Raw genomic sequence first — 20567 nt, forward strand, 5'->3', positions numbered from 1 at the left:
CCCGGTCGTGGCGCTGCTGCCGCCCGGGCCGCGCCGCGGGCCGGGGGGGGCTCCTGGGGCAGCGGGGCCCGCGCGCGCCGCAGCAGCGCGGGGGGCTCGAGGCGGCCGCGCGCCAGGGCCGGCCGGAAGCGGCGGGCGGGCCCGCGCCTGAGGGCGTGGCGCTGACGTGGCGGCGGCATCGGCACCATGCGGGGCGGCGGCGGCTCGGTGAGTGTCTGCGGTCTTGCCAGCGGTGCTGCCGGCGGCTGCCCCGGGGAGCCTGGGTGGTCCGCGGGTCACTGCGAGATGGGCTCCGGCGTCGGGATGGCGGGAGCGAGCCGGCTTCCCCGGGACCGCCGGCGGTGCTGTGCGGCCCGGCCAGGCGCGGTGAGCGGCCCTGAACGGGCGGCGAGCGGGAGCAGCGGCGGGAGCGGCCCCTCTCCGCCCGAAGGCCGGGCCGTCCCCCGAGGCCTCGAGCTGGACCCGGTTTTGTTCGGCCCGGAACTGTGGAAGAACCCGGAGCAGGGCGATGCTGGCGCCGGTGGTGCGCTTTGTTGTAGGAGGAGGTAGTTCACGGAGTGTGTGGGTAGAAACGGGAACGTGGGGCTGGAACAGGGAGTTCACCGAAGGGCACTTAGCCCTTCCGCGCCTCGCGGGGACAGTCGGGGCCCGCAGGATGCTCCGTGTCCCTGCTGGCACCTTCATCACCTCCGGTTTCCCTATCAGCCTCCTCCCCTTGGGGAGTTTCTGTGCTGTACCGACGGGGTACCGCCGTCTTGCCGGGCTGGATGCTGTAGAGCAGCCCGGCTCCAGCAGCAGCCGTGTTCCAGGTCACCGGCGTGGCCCGGTCCGTGGGCAGGCAGAATTCACCAGTCTCCCATCTTGTCAGCCTCTGGCCCGCTGTTTCACTTTTTCTCACCAAGGTGCAAAGGAAGGTGATTTTTTGGTTTCCCTTGTGTCTAGCTGTTGGGCATTCCTGCATACATTAGGTCTCTCTTCTTTAAGTCGGAAGTAAACTGTATAAATGAAAAAACATGCAGAACTTAAACACCAGGGTCTATAGATGTTTCCTTCATAATTGCTGTTATTAACTTCTCAGAAAGGAAAGCCTGACAGATCATTTTCACTCTCCTTTTTTATTGCAGATCCTTAACTGCCACCAAAGTTCTTCATACTAATCTTCACTCTTAGGCAAATTTTTTTAGCTATAAAAACCCCACGAATCTTGAAGCACGACATGTTTGTCAGTCATTTTGGTTCTTCTAATCTTAGATTAAGCCAGTGAGTTTCAGCAGACTCTGCCCGCCTGTTTATTCATTTTTATCATTGTAACTTCAAAGCCCTGATTTTTTCTGTCTGCTGCTCATCGAGGTTTCTACACATTTCTCATGTGGAGATTTCCCAGACGATGCTGTTGACACTACTGTTTGGGTGTAAATAATGCAAACACAAACATCCAATTGATTTTACTTCCAGAGAGACAAGATTTGATTGTGAAGTCATTGATCAAGCAGTTGTGAATTTTATCCTTCTCCTTCCCTAACATTTCCATGAGTAGACTCTGGGGCTGGAGGCCCATGGAGAGACTGACACTCCATAGGTACAGTTTAGTCATTCATGTATTGGTATCACTGCCTGCTGCTGAACTTCTTAACTGGTGGTTGGGGTGTCTCTCACCATTGCTAGTGTGAATCACATTTTTCTATAAAAAAGACAGGTAATTTAGCCATAATTTCTTTTTTTTTTTTCTGTTTTCTTTTTTTTGTGTGTGGGGGGGGTTTTGTTTGTTTTGTTTCATTGGAATTTTGGTGGGTTTTTTTTGTTGGTTGGTTGGTGGTGGGTTTTTGGGGGTTTTATTTGTTCTTCCAGTTTCTTAGCCAGTTCATGTACATGGCAAAATACTACCTTGGTTACCTAGGTTACAGTTTTGGTAATATATATACTTGTACTTGTATACAATGATTTTTATTTTCTAGTCTGTATAACTACTGTTTTTGTCCTGAGTTTTCTGATGAAGAAATGGCATTCAGTCATGATTAGTAGAAGAAGTTGGAAGAAGGTGGTGGTACATGATTGTCCACGTGCAGGGAGCAACATACAGCAAATGAGTTGTTCGTACTGACTTGTAAATGTACTTTTACAAAGGTGTGTTAAATCACATGTCTTAATATAAACATAGCAAGTGATAAGTGACAAAAAATCTTTGTTATGGAAGGTGAAGGATTCTCTGATGTGGATAAAGTGAACATCTGGGCAGTTGATGGAGTATAATAAAGTGAGATAAAAAATGAGGGCATGAAGGAGACTAGAGACAACATTCTTGGCAGGGTAAATGCAAGAATTACTTCATTAGGAAAAAGTAAGTACTCTGTGAAAACTAGCAAATTGGTATCTAAAATACACATCAAGTGGTAAAGTATAGGCAGAAAACATACATGGGTGAATGTACTGGAGACAAAGAATACTCCATCACATCCCATTGCAAGGGGAAAGATTGGCTTTCCTATGGGGAGTGTGGAGGGACTCGTCCCCGTTTTGATTCCAGTTCCAATTCAGCTGGAGTTGGAAAGGTTAAGCACTTGCAGCTGCAGAAAGCAGTGGTTTGTTTTTCAAATGGTGGTGTATGCACATCCTCAAAGTGCAGGTGATTGTGCTTGGCTGCATACTGAAATATGCTAAAAGTAAACAAATGATGCTGCTAATGTGAAGTTTTCTGCCTTGTTAGGACACCAGGACTGGACATCACAGACAGCAGAAGCTCAAGAAGTCCTTGGAAAATAAAAAGTATGTGAATGGTTTTTTGTCTAGTTTGATTGAGGGCAAGAAAAAAGCTGAGAGAATCCTAGTGGAAAACCATATCTGGTCTTTATATAATATTCTGAATTTTAAGAGCTGCAACAATTTTAATTAGTGTGTTGAGAGTCTCAGCTGCCTTCACTTACTGGTTTGTAGGAAAAGTGCTTTTCTGACACTTCAGTGTGTATTAGCTTTCATTTAGTTTTTTTAGGGATTTTAACATTGTGAAGAAAAATATTCTAAGTTCAAGACTAAGTGGTGCTCCAAAATCTGTGTATTTTGGGTGTGATTGCAACTTAAAGACTTTAATTTGAGAAATCCTCTCCCCATGCTTCTGCAGTACCTCCTGAAACATAGTATGTAATGACCTGTCCTGGTGCCATCGGTCTCCCCTCCTTATTAATTCCTGGATTGATGTGTTAAAAGGTGAGCTCCACAGCTCCGAGTATTAACAGAATGGCCATCACAGTCATCTCTTGAGTGATTTAGTTATTTCAGTTGGTAATTGTAGTAGCAATGGGATATACTGCAAAATGTTTCTGTTTCATTCTTTCCTCTTTAGATAAATGGCATTTGCCCAGAGGATAGATATTCTGTGTTTCTTTGACACCTCATTCAGGTTGCTGTCATGTACAGGAATGTAGATGTCCAGGCATTTCAAAGCCTGAGAGAAATACTTTGGAACAGTGAAGCAAAGTTCCCTCTGATCTCTAGGAAAAAAATTCAGTGCTGCTGATTAGTCTAAATGTCTAATAGTCTTAATGTGGTGTGATTTGTAGAATATACTGGAAGGTTGTCTTCATTGCTGAGAGCCTCACTTGTTAAAAATCTTACTGGCTTGAAATCTTTAATTGCATAGTGCCTGCCCTGACTCTGGGAATAGAGACTGAAGGAGATCTTGCCCTTTTTGGGATGGAAAATGTCTCTTTTGTAATGATGGGCTGCAGAAATATTCTTATTTTCCAATGATAAACGCATATTTTTAAATTAAGATTCACTTGTGCCTACTTCTAAAGTTGAAAGTTTGAGGTAGGAGGAATATTTTTTCTGTTGCTCTTGAGAGCTTACTAATGTCATCATCAAAAAGATGTACTGAAAAACAGCACTGAGGATGTTTTATCTTGCTGGCACTTCACAGTTCCCAAAACTCAGAAGATTCAGTGAACTGTGAGATTAATTTTTAGAAAACTTGGGAAGATGAAAAGGATGTTGTCTGTCAGATTTATTGTGATTGCGTGTATATGCATCCATATACGAGTATGTGTCCATATACACAGGAATTCACCTTGATGTTTTCCAGATCTAAGCAACTTGAGGTGGTGGAAACTGCTGTTATAGGAGTGAACAGTAACTATGATGACACAGTCACCAACATTTCCTCTGCCTCACCAAAGGGCCCAGTGAATGGGAGCGCAGAGCCCAGAAGCAAGCGGACCATTCGCAGACCTGCTTACTGGTTGGAAATGAGAGGAATGAAAAACAGTGTTAACAAATCTTCAGAAAAAAAAGGTATTTATCACTGTTGGTCCAAGGCAAAACTACTTTTCTCTCTGGTTCATCAGCGAGAGATTGATTTGCTCCTGAAGGACATGCTGCAATTCGACCAAAAATTACAAGCTTGCTAGTGTTCTTCATGTATTAGAAGAAATGGACTTCTGCCACTGCACAAATATGCGTACAGTTCTCTGACATTACACAGTTCCTTTTAAGTGATTTGTCTATTAAAATAATCATTCTGTGGCCAAACTCAGTTCTATCTGTAGAAGAGGTAAGTTTGAGTTACACCAATCATATCAGAAGTAAGCTTCAAGAGCTTTAAAAATAGAACCATCAACACTAAAAAATGTGGCAGAGGGGACTGTTCAGCAGTATTTCGGATTAGAACAGCTTTTGTAATTGGTAGATTATTATTTTTTAAGGATGTCTTTATTTTCTCACATTCGTCATTTATTATTTTCTGATTTGGAATGGTTTGGGTCTTAGGTTGTTGTAGGAACATTCAGATTTCCTGGCCTGGGAGCTGTTTTGCGAAGTTCTTGTGTGGCAGAGAGTCAAAACTTCAGTCTTCTTCAATGTATTTTCTTCTTACCTCTAAGTCAGGATCCATATTCCATTCTGTTATGGGGAGAGGGAAATTCAGTAGCTTGATAGAAGTGAGATTGCTGTAGCTCCACACCCCCAGGTGCAGTCAGCAGCAAGACTAAGTATTCCTGTTAGGAACAAACACAGAGGTACAACATACACAATCAGGAGCCACACATATCAGCATTCACAAAAACAGCATCAACAGCCTCCATCCTTAAATACTCAATCTGCTCAGTACCTGACCTTTGGATCCCAGTCTCCTCAGCTGCTGGTCCATGGATGTAGTGGCCCCTGAGGCCTGCAAAACGGTGCCAGTGGCGAGTGAAGACCTCCTTCCAGACATCCTCGCAGACCCTGCTTGGTGTCAGACATGATAAGATTTGTATACTGACCGGTCACCTATTTACAAGGTGTTCTTTGCTATCCTCTTACACCTCTATTTTCCCCACTTGATCAACCCCAAATCAGGTAATTCTCTCCCCTCCCTTTGATACCACTCCTAAACATCCTTATCCTCTGTAATCCTGAGTTGTTCTCCACTCAGATCCCAGGTGCTACATAACCCTTGGCAGTAACACCACGCTTTCCCTTCTCAGTGTTCCGCCCTTCCCCTTTCCAAAGGGTACTTCAGAGAGGCCTTCACACTGACTTATCCTTGTGGGTCTCCTGGGACAGACCCAGCAGGAAGCTGTCTGTTTCTTAAAGTCTTTAATTGGTGTTTCCTGCCTACCATTGTGCTTCTGTGCTCAATCTGTATTCATGGAGATAAGACTTGGATAGGCTTGGAAATATGCAGGGCAGGCATGGTATTATTTGGGTTTGTGTATGCTCCTTTTTGTGTGAGTGCAGGTGAGGTTTTTATGACACAACCTAGCACTTTCTGTCTCTTTTTCCTGAGGATTATTTTTCCAGGCCATGTTGTGGCACTGTTTCTTCTGTACTTGCTGTATCAAAGTATTGTGGGCCATGGGGTGCCTAAATGTTGCTGAGTGAGAAGGCTGTATCCAGTTCACAGGTGTCCAGGTGCCTCACAAGAACTACTTTCTTTTTTTTTTTTTTTCCTACTAAGTGTTGAATATGAGGATGAGGCAGCAGTAGACTCAAAGCTGTTATCCAGACTGAATACTGAGACTGAAGCATATCTGTTCTTATTTACCAGGAGAAGTACTATTGAAAGGCAAGAGGAAATCTGAGCAAAGGGAAGGCAAAGATGTTAAAGACTCTCCCAAGAAGAAGCAGAAGATTTCAGGTAATACAAATAGCTTGTAATTCCTAATTACAAGCCTTCAGGTACTTCAGACTTCTCTGCCCAAATGACATCTTCTGGAGTCTTCATACTCTGTTTCTGATTCTGAATGTTTTGTTCTAGGAGACCATTGACTAGTGTCTGCTTAATCGGTGGGAGGTGATCTACTTTCAGTCTGTCTTAGAAGTCCAACAAAGGGAAGGAGGCAGGGAATTATGGGAAGTGTAGGCCAGTGTGCATCATTTCAGTTTCCCAAAAGATTATAGACTAAATAACCTGACATTACTTGTAAACATCTGGAGATTAAGCAGCTGATAACAGCAATATGAGTTTGTTAAGAAGAAATCAAATCCAAACACTTTTTCTTTTGTTTTTTTCTTTTTTTTCCACAAAGATCAAGGGGCAAAGTGCTTGACATTATAGGTCTTTCATTCCTTCAAAAGGTTTGTCAGTCAGTAGTTAGGTGCAAAAGAAGGTGTACAGGTGGTGAAAGTAGGAGCAGATGACACAGAAGTGCACATTTGCTGTCCAGTCTTGCAAGGATGAGGTTAGGAAAGCCAAAGCCAGCCTGGAGTTGAATCTCTCAAGGGATGTGAACAGCAACGAGAAAGGATTCTACAAGTACATGAACAGCAAAGGGAACACCGGGGAAGGTGTGGGTGCACTGCTCATCAGAGCAGCGGAGCTGGTGACAAATGACACAGAAAAGGCTGAGGTGCTCAATGTTTTCTGTGCCTCGATCTTTATCAGTTAAAGGAATCCTTCAGGAATTGCAGGAGCCTGAGACCAAACAGGGAAAGTCTGGAACAAGGAAGCCATACATTCAGTGAAAGAGGTCAAGGTTAGAGCACCTAAACAAACTGGATTTACCAAATAATTTGCCAGTAGTTTTGGTTAAGTGAGAAGGTCTGAGAGGAGTGGAGGTTAGCCTGTGTGTCACCCGTCTGCAGGAAGGGTCAGAAGGAGGATCCAGGAAACTACAGACATGTTGCCCTAGCCCTAGTGCCAGGGAAGGTCATGAAGCAGATTATCTTGGCTACTATTATGTGGCATCTACAGGACAACATGGTGATCAGGCCCAGGCAGAATGAGTTTAGGAATGGCAGGTACTGGTTGACTAACCTGATGTCCTTGTATGACAAGGTGATGCACTTGACAGCTGAGAGAAGGGCTGTGGATGCTATTTACCTGGACTTTAGTAAAGCCTTCTGACACCATTTCCCACATCATTCTTCTGGAGAAGCTGGATGCTCATGGTTTGGACAGGTGCACTCTTCACTGGGTAGAAAATTGGCTGGATGGCTGAGCCTGGAGAGTCATGGGGAATGGAGTGACATCATCTGGGACTGGTCAGCAGTTGTCTTCCTCAGGGCCCAGTGTTTGGCCAGTCCAGTTTAATATCTTTATTGATGATCTAGATGAGGGCATTCAGTGCACTTTCAGTAAGTTCGCAGATGACACCAAGTGGAGTGGGATGTGGATCTACTAGAGAGCAGGAATGCTCTGCAGAGGAAAACAAGACAGTCTGAAATGACAGGCCAAGGCCAACAGTGTGAGGGTCAACAAGGCCAGGTGCCAGGTCCTGCCCTGGGGTCACTATAACCCCATTAAGCACTCCAGGCTGGGGCAGAGGAGCTGGAAAAAGCCCTGTGAGTGTTGGTCAAGAGTGGCTCAATACAAGCCCAGCTGTGCCCATGTGGATGTAGTACTTGGGACATGGGTTAGTGCTGGCCTTGGGAGTGTTGGGGGAACTATTTGATTTGATAGTCTTGGAGGCTTTTCCAGCCTAAACAATTTATGATTCTAAGTCCTGTGGGGCCTGACGGGTTGCACTAAGTGCCAAGAGCTGGCTGATGTCATTGTGAGGCCATTCTTGATTGAAAGGTTATGGTGACTGGCAGAGGTTCCTGGAGGCTGGAAGAGAGAAAATATCACTCATATCTTCAAGGACAGAAAAGAAGATCAGGGGAACTACAGGCCAGTCAACCTCACCTCAGTCCCTGGGAAGCTGATAGAGAGAATCGTCCTGGAACGCATTTCCAAACACATCAAGGACAAGATGGGGATTTGGAGTAGTCAGCATGGATTCATGCAGGGCAAATCATGCTTAAATCAACCCAATACCCTTCTACAATGAGGTCACTAGTTTGATGAAATAGGAGTATAGAAAGATGGTTCACAGTCTGTCCCTATATTCAATTCTAACTATTTTTGTCACCAAGGACTTGGAAGTATATAGACAGCACAAAGCTGAAAGTGACAGCAAGTGTATTGGAGAAAAGACTAAAAGTGAAAATTATCTTGATGATAGAGAAACAATTTAAAAATAGAACAGAGATCAGTGTAAAATTAAAGATGATATAGTTTGGGAAGAAATACTTCTTCACGGCTGAAAAACAAATAGCCTCCCAGAAGTCAGTGCTTCAGAAGAGGATTCAAGATCTATAACAGATCAAAAGCTGACTAGGGACCAGCAGTGTCATAGTTGTTTTTAAGAAGGCAGATGTTAGACTGAGAGCTTTGAGAAGGAATGTAGACTTTGTGAAGTAATTAGATATGTGAAGTAATTCTGCTGTAATGCAGGGTCACCATGGGGTGCTGTTTCCAGGAGTAGGCACTGCAGTTCAGGAAATGTGTGGGACAACTGAAGAGGACAGGAGAGAGCCAGCAGCATAACAGAATATTGTTTCATATTGAAACAATAAGAGTTTCTTAGTCTAAAGAAGACAGGAATGAGTAGAGAAATGAGATTCCATTTTGGTTGATGAGTCCATCAGATGGACTCAGCCAAACTGCACAGAGGATGTTTCAATGTGAAGAGTTCCCATCACCTGAGCTTTGTGTATGAACAACCATAGCACTTACAAATATTTGGGTGGGACTAATGCCTGACACTATAAATAGATTTTGAAAGGGAGTAGGAAACATAATCCTGATGTTGCTTTAGAAAAAAAAACCATTGAACATTTCTGAATAACTTTGAGACAGCAGACTGAATAGTATCCTTTTAGCAAAAAAAAAAAAAAAAAAGGCTTTTTATTGTAACAAAGGTAGCAGAAATGAGTCTTCTGGCTTGTCTTGTTTGTGTTATGACAGGGAAAAAACAGCAAACTGGAACAAAACAAAACTCCAGAACAAAAAGCCACTGTGTTCAGAAAGAGCCAGAAACCTATGACACAGGTAAGAAGAGGCAGTAGCTAAGAATTGTTTATGAAGCAGATAAAAGATAAATGTGATTCTAGGATTTGAATCTGGGCAACAGCTGTGTTTCTGGTATTTCCATTCAGCAGTTCACTTTACCATTGACAGGGAAGAGCTGGCTGTTGTCCTGGCAGTGTGTCAGTACTGCAGAGCAGGACTGAAAGGACTGCACACTGCCCAAGTTGCACGTGCTCTTACCATTGTATCATGTAATAGTGAATGGGGAATCACTTTTTGAACTGAACAAAAGCCTGTTAAAATAGTTGCATTATTAACTCATAAAAATATTTATAGTTTTTACTCAGCAGAATATGTGTGCAGGAAAAACTTGGTAGCTGTTGCCGCCAGATTACCTTTTTTAGGAACCAGAAACCCAAGCAGTCTCGCTGAGAAAAATAAAATTTGCCTTGATTCATTATCATAGCACTCATTAAACACCTCAGTTTTATGCCAAGTGCTATTTGATTCACAAACTTTTCCCCCAGCCTACTGGAGAGGGACAGCCTGGGCCTGTTATTATTGGGAAAAGAGGAAAGGCTTTTAATCTTGTTATGGTAAGAATTCAGGCAGATAGCTTCTAAACCACTTTCTTCCCAGAACCCCTTTCAGTAATTTATAATCCTTGTAAATTATGCCAAACTTCTGCTTGAGATTTCAAAAAGAGGCCAGAAACTGGAAGCCATGCCACACAGGGTGCTTTTCCCTGGCTGTTGAGTAACTTGACCTGGTGGTCTGTGACTGCTTTTACTATGAAAACACTTTTTTTACTTAGTGTGCTAAAGTAATTGTGCAACAGAAATTACAAAGGAAAAATGTCCACTGGTCAGGTAGAAGAACACTCATTACAAGGGAATGGTAGATTAAAGATTATTTGTAAAATGTTCTTTGGAAAGGAGGGATGTGTGCCTTGTGACATTACATACCTAAGGCTGTAAATGAGCTAGATGTATTGAAGTGCAGCCGGACACAAGTTTGGTAGCATGTGACCTGTTTCTTTTTCTAAGTGTCACTGTGCACATGGAAGGAGAAGAAAAACAGATCTTGTGTTAGCACTTTTATTCTAAACATTGTGTTTTGACAGGTAGTATGGAAGAGCAATGGTCTTTAGAGATTCAGGACAAAGGCCGAGTTACCTGTCCAACATGCCGGGCTGTGGTGAGAAAGACTGTAGAAGGACTGAAGAAACATATGGTAAATTGCAGGAAGGTAAGAACACAAGAGATGAGCAATGGTTTCTTTACTCCTCTTCAGCTTACTGATAGAAATGCCTGCCTATTTTGTGTTGTATTTAAAACCAGTTTTGTCTCATCATCATGTTCCTAAGCCAAGAGTCCTTTATACAGTTGTAAGAATAGTGCTTGCCCAGCCTTTTGCTAGAGGTTTGGGGTAGTGAACAAAGGTGTAGTTATTTCATTGTTCCACTAACCTTTAGGCTCCATAAAATCTGTTCTTAGAAGACAGTTACCAGGCCCAAATAAATTGTTCTGCTCTCCTGCTCCTTTCCCCTTTAGAGTTTTCCACTGCTTTGGTTAATTTACAGTTAAATGCACCAAGTCCTTGTTTATTTCTAGGAAATGTTCACGTGTCATCACTGCGGGAAGCAGCTGAAGTCTTTAGCAGGGATGAAATACCATGTCATGGCAGACCATAACAATCAGGTAATACAACTGTTGTACATCTACATGATGTTGTACATCATCTGCTACAGGCAGAAGAAGCTTTGCTCCTTTCCTGATACACACAGAAACAGAACATGGAGTGCTTTTTTCAAGTGTTGTAGCTGTTCAAGTCTAGTCCAACTATTATTTTTCCAGTGAGACTTGACATCTGAAAAACAGTAGAATGTTACCAGAGATGGTAGGCATGCAACATCATAGGAAGATGATTTCTGTTTAGGCTGATAATGTCGCACGTAAAAGGCATTCCCAATCAGAAGGAAAAAGATTAGGCTGCAATTTTCAGTCCTTTGCTAGGAAGGAGGAGGTTTTTCTACATCCAGAGCAGACTAGACTTGAGGTAAAATAGCAGAAGCAGCAATTAGTTCTTGTCTCTCTTTACAGTAAAAATACTAACTTAACACTAGATAAGTCCTAATACTACAATCTGCTTTTCCTCTTTGCTCTTCCTTTAAAGAAGACAATGTCTCCTGTTGTAGTTGTGAAGAATTAGAACTTTTGAAAAGGTCGTTTGGAAGTTTGTGTAAAGTTCAGATAATTCACTTCGATTTTTTTTTTTTCACAATTCCCAGTACTGCAGTTTTTGGACCTACAGCTGTATTAGTAAATGATGCAGGTCAGGGATCATGTTCTGGCCCTGAGGATTAGGTCTGAGTTCTATATTTTTACTCAGTCTAGGTATCTTGTTAGGTAAAGTAGGAAATAATATACAATAACAATCAGAGAGAGAATAAGGAACTTGAGCTGTAGTTTAGCACAGATGAATAACTGTTACAAGCATTCAGCTTGACTTCAGTCAGGCTAAGTGGAAACAGTAAGACTAGTAGATGTTTAAGATGCATCATTTCCTGTCAGTTTATTCCTTTTCAAGGTAATTCTACTTTGGTTTAACCCCAGCCAGCAGCCAAGCTGATAAATTGAGATAAAGACAGTTCAATAGGTAGAGCACACAAGCAAAGCAAAACAAGAAATTCATTCAGCACTTCCTTGCAGGAAGGTCCAGGCACCTCCAAGACCACAAGGTTCTATCACACAAAATAGTGGCTTGGGACAACAAACACAATCACAGGGGCTATCCCCTTCCTCCTTCTTCCCTCAGCTTTATATGCTGAGCATCATGCTGTATGGTCTGGAATATCCTGGTGATCAGTTGGGGTCGGCTGTCCCACCTATGTCCCCTCCCAACTGCTTTGTGCACCCCCAGGCCACTCTCTGGCAGAGCAGTGTGAGAAGAGCCCTTAGCGCTGTGCCAGGGCTGTTCAGCAATAGCAAAACCATCTCTACACTATCAACCCAGTTCCCAGCACAGATCCAAAACAGTCCCATACCAATTGTCACCCCAGCCAGGACCAACACAGACATAGAGACTGATCATTATAGTAAATACATGTCTGTAAAATCATAAGTTGCAGAGATTTAATTATTTCAGAAGCTTTCCTGCCCCAGTGTGTTGAATAATTAATTACCCTGTGGAAAGAACTGTAAATGCTGAACATCCTGTGTTTTTCGTTTATCTTTCTGCTGTGCTTTAGCCAGTTGTGAAGGAGGGAGAAGAATTGGATGAGCAGCTTGAACGAGACCGCCTTCGGAAAGTTTTGAAGCGAATGGGAAAATTGAAGTGTACAAGGGAGGTAAGGTGCATTGTGCAAAGTATGAATTAAACAGCAGTGAATGCATAAACACAAAAACATGAGAGCACTGTTGAGTATGCTGTAGTGATGGCCAAAGCAAGATTTGTTTCAGTATCCCAGCTATGCTTTTACGACAGAGTAGCATAGAATCGTAGAATAGTTTGGGTTAAAAGAGACCTTTAATAGTCATTTCAATGCCAATTCTTTGTTGCAGATTTTGTCTGTCTGAATAGACTAACATTAAAGTTTTCTACCTGCTTGTCTCTGCTCTGTCAGGATAAGTGATAGTACCTTGGTCAGCAAACTGTGGATCCTGTTCACACTGGTTGTGTGATCCCCTGAAGAATGATTTTCTTCCATGTATTTTTCTTCTGTGTTGACAGGGCTGCACAGGCAGCTTCACCAGCATAATGGGATACCTATATCATGTTAAAAAGTGTGGAAAGGCTGCTTCTGAGCTGGAGAAAATGGCTATGAAGTGCCACCACTGCGGAAAGGCATACAGATCAAAGGCAGGACTTGTCTACCACCTCCGATCTAAGCACGGGCCGGTGAGTGCACCCCGCGGTGGTTATCAGGGGACTGTGATGGGACTTCAGCCACTTAGTCTTGAGACACATGTAGGCTTTTGTCTGCTACTTTGGTGGGTAATTACAGAACGCAGATCTTTGCATTTTTCCTGCCCCTGGATTTTGTCCTTGCTAGTTTATTTCTAGCAGCAGCTGTTGCTCGTCTGTGACTAGGATGAAGTTTGTAATAGTAAACCAGCATGGCAGCAGTAAATGACCTTACTTTTGCTCCATGAAAGAGTGAATGCTAACATAACTCGTGAGATGCTTTCCTTTGCTCTTAAAAGACTCACCATTGGAGCAGAGCATGTCCATGAGAGTTTTACAGTGAATAATGGAATACCTTTCAAGACTAGCAGCTGCATGAAGCTCTCTGCTTGAGCCTCACTGCTGTGATCCCTGTGAGCAGATCTGGGGGTCTGTCTGACTAGTGGGATGCACTTCTGTCATGTGTCTCTGGTAATAAACCATAGCTGCTGCAGCCTATTTATGAGAGATTTGGCAAAACATTTCTTCCCAGTATTTAGTGTCACTGAAATAGGAAATAGTGAAAGAGGCTTACCTTTTTGGGCCCTCATTGCAGGTCACTTTCCTCCATGAGGAGAGAAGAACAGAGACCCTGAAAGAAATCAAACGGGAGCAAAACAGCACAGGCAGAGTTCAGAGGAGATCTGCAAAGGTGGCAATCTACTATCTCCATGAGCTGGCAGGAGAAGAGCTGGCCAAAGAGTGGCCCAAAAGAAAAGTTCTGCAGGACTTGATTCCAGATGACCGGAAGGTACAAGGCCTTAAAAATGCTTTATAGGCTTCAAGATTATACCTCCTCATCTGTTAAGTCTTGTACTGGCTCCAACCCCATGTTTATGGCACGTGAAAAGCAGTATGTTGCATGGAGGATTGGGTTCTGCTCTCTCTTGTCTTAGATTACAGTATTTCTGCAGCAGCAATTGCTGTGGTGCAAATGTTTTGTTCAGGCAAGCTGTAATGACTGTTAAGTCCTATTGCTGGAATTCTCAGTGGGCACAAGCAGCATGGCCAGTTATGGGCATGATGTTGCTCACAGTTGATAGGCTCAAGATCATTCCTGCCATGCTGTAAGGCCCCATCAATTCTTCCAGTCTCTCATACATGCTGTGATATTTCACAGTGTTTCAGACTAGAGAGTTTCCAGTAGCGTCTTTCAGGCTGTGAGTGAAACCCAAGGGAAAATGATGCTTTATGATTTCAGCGGGGTAGGTACATTTAGAGGAATTGTTGTAGACAATGGGAAGTTTCAGATTCTGATATTGTGGGGGTTTTCCAGATTCAGTTATATTTCTAGAGAGTTGGTGAGACTGGAAACACTCATTATTGGGAGTTTGCTTGTTAGAGTAGGAGAAGAGATAGCACTTCTGTCTCAGCCTAGAAGAGGAAATTCTGCTTAGCTGGCATTACATCCAGCTCTCAATTCCATCTTTGTCTCAGCTGAAATACACTCGTCCTGGACTGCCCACATTTAGTCAAGATGTGCTGTGCAAGTGGAAAACGGAGATAAAGATGTACCGAAGAGTCCACTGCCCAAATCAGGTAACCCTTAATTGTTTCTGAAGCCCCAGGGGGGACAGATTTCAGGTCTGTATGAGCCAACAGCTTCCCACAACCTTGAAACTGCAGTTGGTCTCTCTTTGGTGCGAGACAAATCCTGCTCCATCTCAATATGGCTGCTTGGTGTAATCAAGACCCTGTTTAGTCTTGGAGATGTATGAGGAGGATGCTTTTGTCCTTTGCATCAGAAGGCCCTGGGGATGATCCTTTTGGGAATGTGTGTGAACACCTGAGAGCCAGTAACTTGGTATCAGGCTGGTACAGTTTTCTCATCCAGGTGGGCAGTTGGTCCATTTGGAGATTTTAATAGTGGGAAAATGACAGGCCCCTGCCTTTCTATCTAAATCTAATCATAGAAAGAAGAAGTAGAGGTGGAAATACAAGAGTAAAGAGACTTTGTCTGGCACAGAACTTAAGTTTTCTTTATTGCACTAGACCAGCTTTAAGCTCTTTTCAACCTGGCCTTAAGCATTTCCAGGGATAGGGCAGCCCCAGCTTCTCTGGGCAACCTCTGCCAGGGCCTCACCACTCTGACAGGGAAGAATTCCTTCCCAGTATCCCATCTAGTCCTGTCCTCTGGCAATGGGAAGCTATTCCCCCTTGTCCTGTCATGCCAGGTCCTTGTCCAAAGTCCCTCTGCGGCTCTCTTGGATCCCTTTAGTCACTGGACAGCTCAGTTTCCTCCAGTGCCTCACAGCAATCTCCAGTCAGATCCAATGAGAGCAAACGGCCTCATTGGTGGAGGTGGTGGTGGGCCAGCTCCATGTGATGCCTGCTGTCAGAGAGCCAAGGGTCAGCCCTCTGGGTTTGGTGCACAGATGATGCCTTCCCCCTGTCCTACCCTACCCCACCCCAGCACTCTCTCCCCAGTATTCAGGCTAGCATCATTTTCAAGTATCCAGATTGCAGGACGGTGTTGTATTTGGAGCTGTCTCCAGAGACAGCTGTCCTGTGTCAACAAGCAGTAACCCAGCAGCATGTCTTGCTCCTGCCTCCTGTTCCAGGACCTGGGCTAAGGGCTGAGCACAGTGGGGTACCCCAAGACTGATGCCTGAAGCTCCCCATGGGACAGACCTCTAAAGGTGCCCTTTAACTGAGACCAGGGATGTTGATTGCTATACTCCTGCTCTGTGCCACTAGAGACATGAGCAGTGCAGGAGGGAGAAGTGTCTTGTATCTGCTCTGTGAGCTCTGTTTGGAATTTTTCTCTGTTGCACTTTAGGCAGAAAGCAAACTGTCATTTTAGTCAGGCTGTTGGTAGAGCATGAGTGTAACTGTCGCAGGAGTCTCTTTATTATGTCCAAGTGTGCTCAGAAACTGGAAATATATATACTAAGCTTAATGAAAACTCTTCTAATGGTCTTTTTACCAGAAGCTTTCTGGCTTTGGAGGATTGGTATCTGCCTGCCTCTGCCTCTCTTTTGTGCTTTTGGGACTGCCCTCCAGATATAATAATGCTTTATTGTCCAGGAAGAAGTGATTTCTTTCTGGCATGTTGTTCACATGTTTGTTTTTTTTTTTTACTGTTTCAGGGTTGTGAATCTGTATATGGCAGTGTCTCAGGACTCAAGTCTCACCTTGGCACATGTACCTTGGTTAGTAGCCTTCCTTTTATATAATAGCCCCACTGTCCCTGTCCCTCTGATAACCTTTTGTTCAAGGTCTTGTCCTGCCATCTGCTAATCTGAGATCCTCACAAATTCATTGATTCACAGAATGGTTTGGGTTGGAGGGGATCTCAAAGATTATCTCATTCTAGCCCCCAGTTTAGGTGCTCCCCTATGTGCTAAGGAGGTTCCCATTGCAAACAATGCTTGAGACCAGGAGGAAGCACCTTAATGGCATTACTTTTCAGCAGTTCTACCTGTAGATTCACAGCTACAAGAGCAGTTTTTCCAGGTGCACTGCTGGAGACCTTATGTCATCTCAGAGAGCAGTCCTGTGCTTCATGGGCACAACTGCTCATTCATGTCAGTGCTCCTGTAGCTAAAGCTGTCTGGTATGGATGGGTTTGGGTTAGGGTTAGTTTCTAGCTTTTATTGCTGGATTCTATCTGAGCAAGATTCAAATGAAATATATAGATTTATCAGCCTCCTGGTCCAGCAACTCTTTATGGAATTTTTTTGTTTGTTTTGATGCCAGGGAGACTTTGTGGCTGGTAAATACAAGTGTCTGCTGTGTGAGAAGGAGTTCATTTCGGAGAGTGGGGTCAAGTATCACATCAACTCTATGCACGCTGAGGTAAGGCAGGCAGAGTGGAACCTCAAACCCCAGGCTATTGGAGGTGGGGAGAATGTCCTAAGAAGAAAATGCTGGATGTGTGCCATGTTTTACTTTTCCCTTGCTCACTGTTGGGAACGGGGTCCTTAAACTTGGCTGATCCTGTGTTGGTCTGGGGAGCAAGTCTTGTGTCACGTCACACGCCTTGTCCCAAGCTGCTGCTGTTCTGTTCAGCTCTGCAGCATTTCCTGTGCCTTTAACTAGGCAAATCTGAAATCAAATCTGAGTCCTCTGAGACAGAGTGACACCTGAGGAGACACATCAAAGAGCAGAGCATTGTTAGGCAGTTTCCAGATCTCACATTTCAGGGAAACCTTGTCCCACAAGGCAGCCCTGATAAGCTTGATTTGGTATTTCCACCACCATCAGTACCAACCTGTTGCCTTCTAAACCTGCAGGACTGGTTTGATGTCAATACAACGACCACCAAAAGCTTTGAGAAGCTGATGAGAATTCGCCAAAGGGAAGAGCAGAGGAAGCAACGGAAGAAACGTCCTTTGACCAGGGGCAAAAAAAAGAGAGCTGGAACGCTGGTTGCCAAGAAGCTCCCCGCTGTTGGAGCTGAAAAAATGAGGAGAAGTAAGAGAGGTTGTCCACAACGCGTGGACAATGAGAGTGCAAGCAGTGAGGAAGGGGCACCCCAAGATTCACAGAGAGCTGAAGTTCCAAAAGCCAGCCGCAAGCGAATCCGAAGTAAATCCCTAGAAGATGAGAAGGAGTAATTCTAAAGCTTTTCAGTTACAAGTCCCACTTCTGTCAGGCTCATAACCCACAGCACTAATATAAGCAACTGAATGTCTTTGGGACTGTGACTCAATTCTGCAGGTGACTTTGATACTGAAACTTCTGTATCAGTTGTGAGGTCTGGTCAGTTGTGAGGAATACAAACCAAAGCTGTGGTGCAGAGGCTGCTTCTGCTGGTGTAGTTTCTTTTGGACAGTGGCACTAACAGTGTACCCAGTGTGATTCCTGCTCTGGTTGCAGTCTCAGTTTGGTCATACTAGTTGCTTGTTTAGTGGTTTCCAGTACAGCAAGTGTTTGTTTTGTCATCTTTCTCTGATGTGTGAGATCACATCAGATCACCACAAAAAAGGGTTCTTTTTTACAGTTCTTCTCATAAGGGACTGACTAGCACAATGTTCAGGTCTCTTCAAGGCGGAAATCCATTCTTGCACAGAATGCACACAAATTAAACATGAAAACAGTGCTGTGCAGAATGCAAAGACTCTGGCTTGCCCTGTCACTCTCCTGTCTGTTGTCAGCAAGGCTGCCACAAAAGAGACCTTCTCAGTGTTTGCCGTATCCTGTTGCACAAGGATCTATTTCATACACCGGTGTTTAGGCTCAGCACCAGCGCGTGTACTTGGAAGGGGATGGAAGGTCATTATTACCCTTGTCAGGAACTCACTGTTCCCCTGGTGTCTGTCTCCTGTAATGCTGGATGTTGAAGATATGTAGAAAGTCTTCCAGTGCTGCAAGGACTGAATGTTCTCAAGCCCTTTGGAGATTCACTAGCCTTTCCAGAGCATCCAGTAACTAATGTACTGAGATGGCCTTTGTGTACCCTCTGAAGCCCACTTGTTTCATGCTCACCTGGGAAACATACTGCAAGACAGTGCACACCGACATGAGCAGCCTGCTAGTGCTGGGACCATGAAGTTGCCTTGCCAGCTTGTGGTGCTTTGCCATGCCATTGCTCCCACAGTGTCCTTTTACCCTGCTCGGCAGATACCATTTTCATTGTCTTACATACCCTGTTTCTTTTGAGTATCACCTCTCTGTGCAAATGAGTTGTATTGGCAGTGGCTTCCCTGTGTAGAAAAGGTTAAAAGAAGAGGGGTCATTATTTTAAGTCATGTGTTGGCATTGTCTCTGGATCATAAGGAATAATATCTTCCTGTGCTCCATAAATCATAGAACATTAAGGGATTGGAATGGACCTTGAATATCATGTAGTCTCACCCCCCGCTGCCATGAGCAGGGACAGATCCCACTGTACCAGGTTGCTCAAGGCCTTACCCAACCTGGCTTTGAATGCTGTCAGGGCTGGGGTATCCACAGCCTCCCTGGGCAACCTGTTCCAGTGTCTAAATGCAGCAGATGTCATAGAAGCTAGCAGGAGGCAGCAGCACAGGCAGTCCTGTTTTTCAAATGGGTTCTCCAGAATCTCTGTTATCCAAGGACCCACTGGACCAGAAAATTGCAACATTTGCACTGTCTGACAAAGATGCTGGTGCTGAAATTCACAGGGAAGCCATTGCAGTGTCTGGGGAACAGTCAGGTTTGTACACGCGTGTTAGTAACAGCATGATCACATTGTTCTTGACAGCGGGGAGTAAATACTGTAGGGCCAAGGTGGTCTCAAGAACTGCCTTTGGAACCAGGTGCTACTGTGTTTGCAAGTGCTGTGCTGAAAGCAGATGTGTGGACTGTGCAGGGTGTGTAAAGTCTGCAGTGAGACGGGCAAGATCAAAAGGCAGCAAAATAAAATGCCACCAGTGCAAGAATGTGGTTTCTTGTCTGTTTGGTGTGTGATGTTCTTGGTACCATCCCTCCTGACACAATCCTGCCTGCCTGCCTGCAGGATTGTCCTGCATGCTCTGGTGCTGTTCAGTTGTCTTCACAGTTTATCTTCAGAACTCCACAGCGCTGTACTTCCAGCAAATGTTCGCTACGTTCCCACTCAGTACAATAAACCCAGGAATTAAAGAAGGTTTTTCATGGTGGTTTCCAGCCTAGAGTCTTGTTTCCTGTCATTCCTGAGTTACTAACTCGACCTGCTCTCTAGACATGGATACTTTGTGACCACTTGGGTTTTGTACTTACTTTAAGGTACTCCTCCACATAACATGGCAGGTGGTTAAAAAGCATTCTCCAACAATCCATCCCTGTCTATCAGCATTACAGCAGATTGTTGGCTGGATTGGCTCAAGCTGGGATGAGGTGGTGGCACTGCTGCCACCTCACCTGCCACCTGTCCACTGCTTGTGAAGAGAGATATCTGTCCTGGAGCACCTGCATCCTGCTCTAGTGGGGCTAAGGCAGCTGTGCTCTACTGCTCTGAGGGCAAGGAATTTAGCAGAGGAATTAAGGCAGAATCACCTGTCTCACCTGCTGTCTCAGCTGCTGTCTCACCTGCTGGAGATGCAGCCCCGGATACTGGTGGTTTCTGGGCTGCCAGTGCACATGGCAAGGTTGGGTCCAATTTTGTTGTCTCTAGGACCTTGTCCACCAGGCTGCTCTCCATCCATGGATTCCCCAGATTCTTCTGCAGGACATCACTCTCCTCCAGCAAATCAATTGCACCAAGCAGCTTGAATGAAGAGATTATGTAGTGTAGGCAGCAGGCCCTGGAGAAACGCTGTCCACTGCCCCAGAAAACTGGTCCTTGCTGTTATCAATTCTACTTGAGCAAGTACATACTTAGAAAGAGATCCAGTTTTGAACAAATCAGAAGTGACAAAAGAAACCAGCTAGTCACTCGATATTTGTTGCAGTGATTCATTGTACTTAAAATGCT

General features: G+C 44.4%; 1 protein-coding gene across 4 annotated transcripts; it reads left to right on the forward strand.

Moving 5' to 3' along the window:
- Positions 1–68: 68 nt before the first annotated feature.
- ZNF512 (zinc finger protein 512) lies at positions 69–20143 on the forward strand. 4 transcript variants are annotated; one of them, XM_058834194.1, is made up of 15 exons: positions 132–207; positions 2705–2763; positions 3116–3201; positions 4076–4284; positions 6020–6109; positions 9203–9286; positions 10389–10513; positions 10879–10965; positions 12516–12614; positions 12998–13165; positions 13767–13961; positions 14648–14749; positions 16300–16362; positions 16910–17008; positions 17446–20142. In XM_058834194.1, exons 4-15 carry the CDS (start codon positions 4239–4241, stop codon positions 17767–17769), a joined length of 1482 nt encoding a protein of 493 aa, XP_058690177.1. In that variant the 5' UTR covers positions 132–207; positions 2705–2763; positions 3116–3201; positions 4076–4238; the 3' UTR covers positions 17770–20142. The 4 variants fall into 4 exon arrangements, with proteins under 4 accessions (XP_058690176.1, XP_058690179.1, XP_058690180.1 ...); XM_058834193.1 differs by lacking the exon at positions 3116–3201 and having other exon boundaries at positions 69–207; positions 17446–20143; XM_058834197.1 differs by lacking the exon at positions 3116–3201 and having other exon boundaries at positions 130–207; positions 4170–4284.
- Positions 20144–20567: the final 424 nt, after the last annotated feature.

The sequence above is a fragment of the Poecile atricapillus genome, chromosome 3 (assembly GCF_030490865.1).
Source record: "Poecile atricapillus isolate bPoeAtr1 chromosome 3, bPoeAtr1.hap1, whole genome shotgun sequence".
Lineage (NCBI taxonomy): Eukaryota > Metazoa > Chordata > Aves > Passeriformes > Paridae > Poecile > Poecile atricapillus.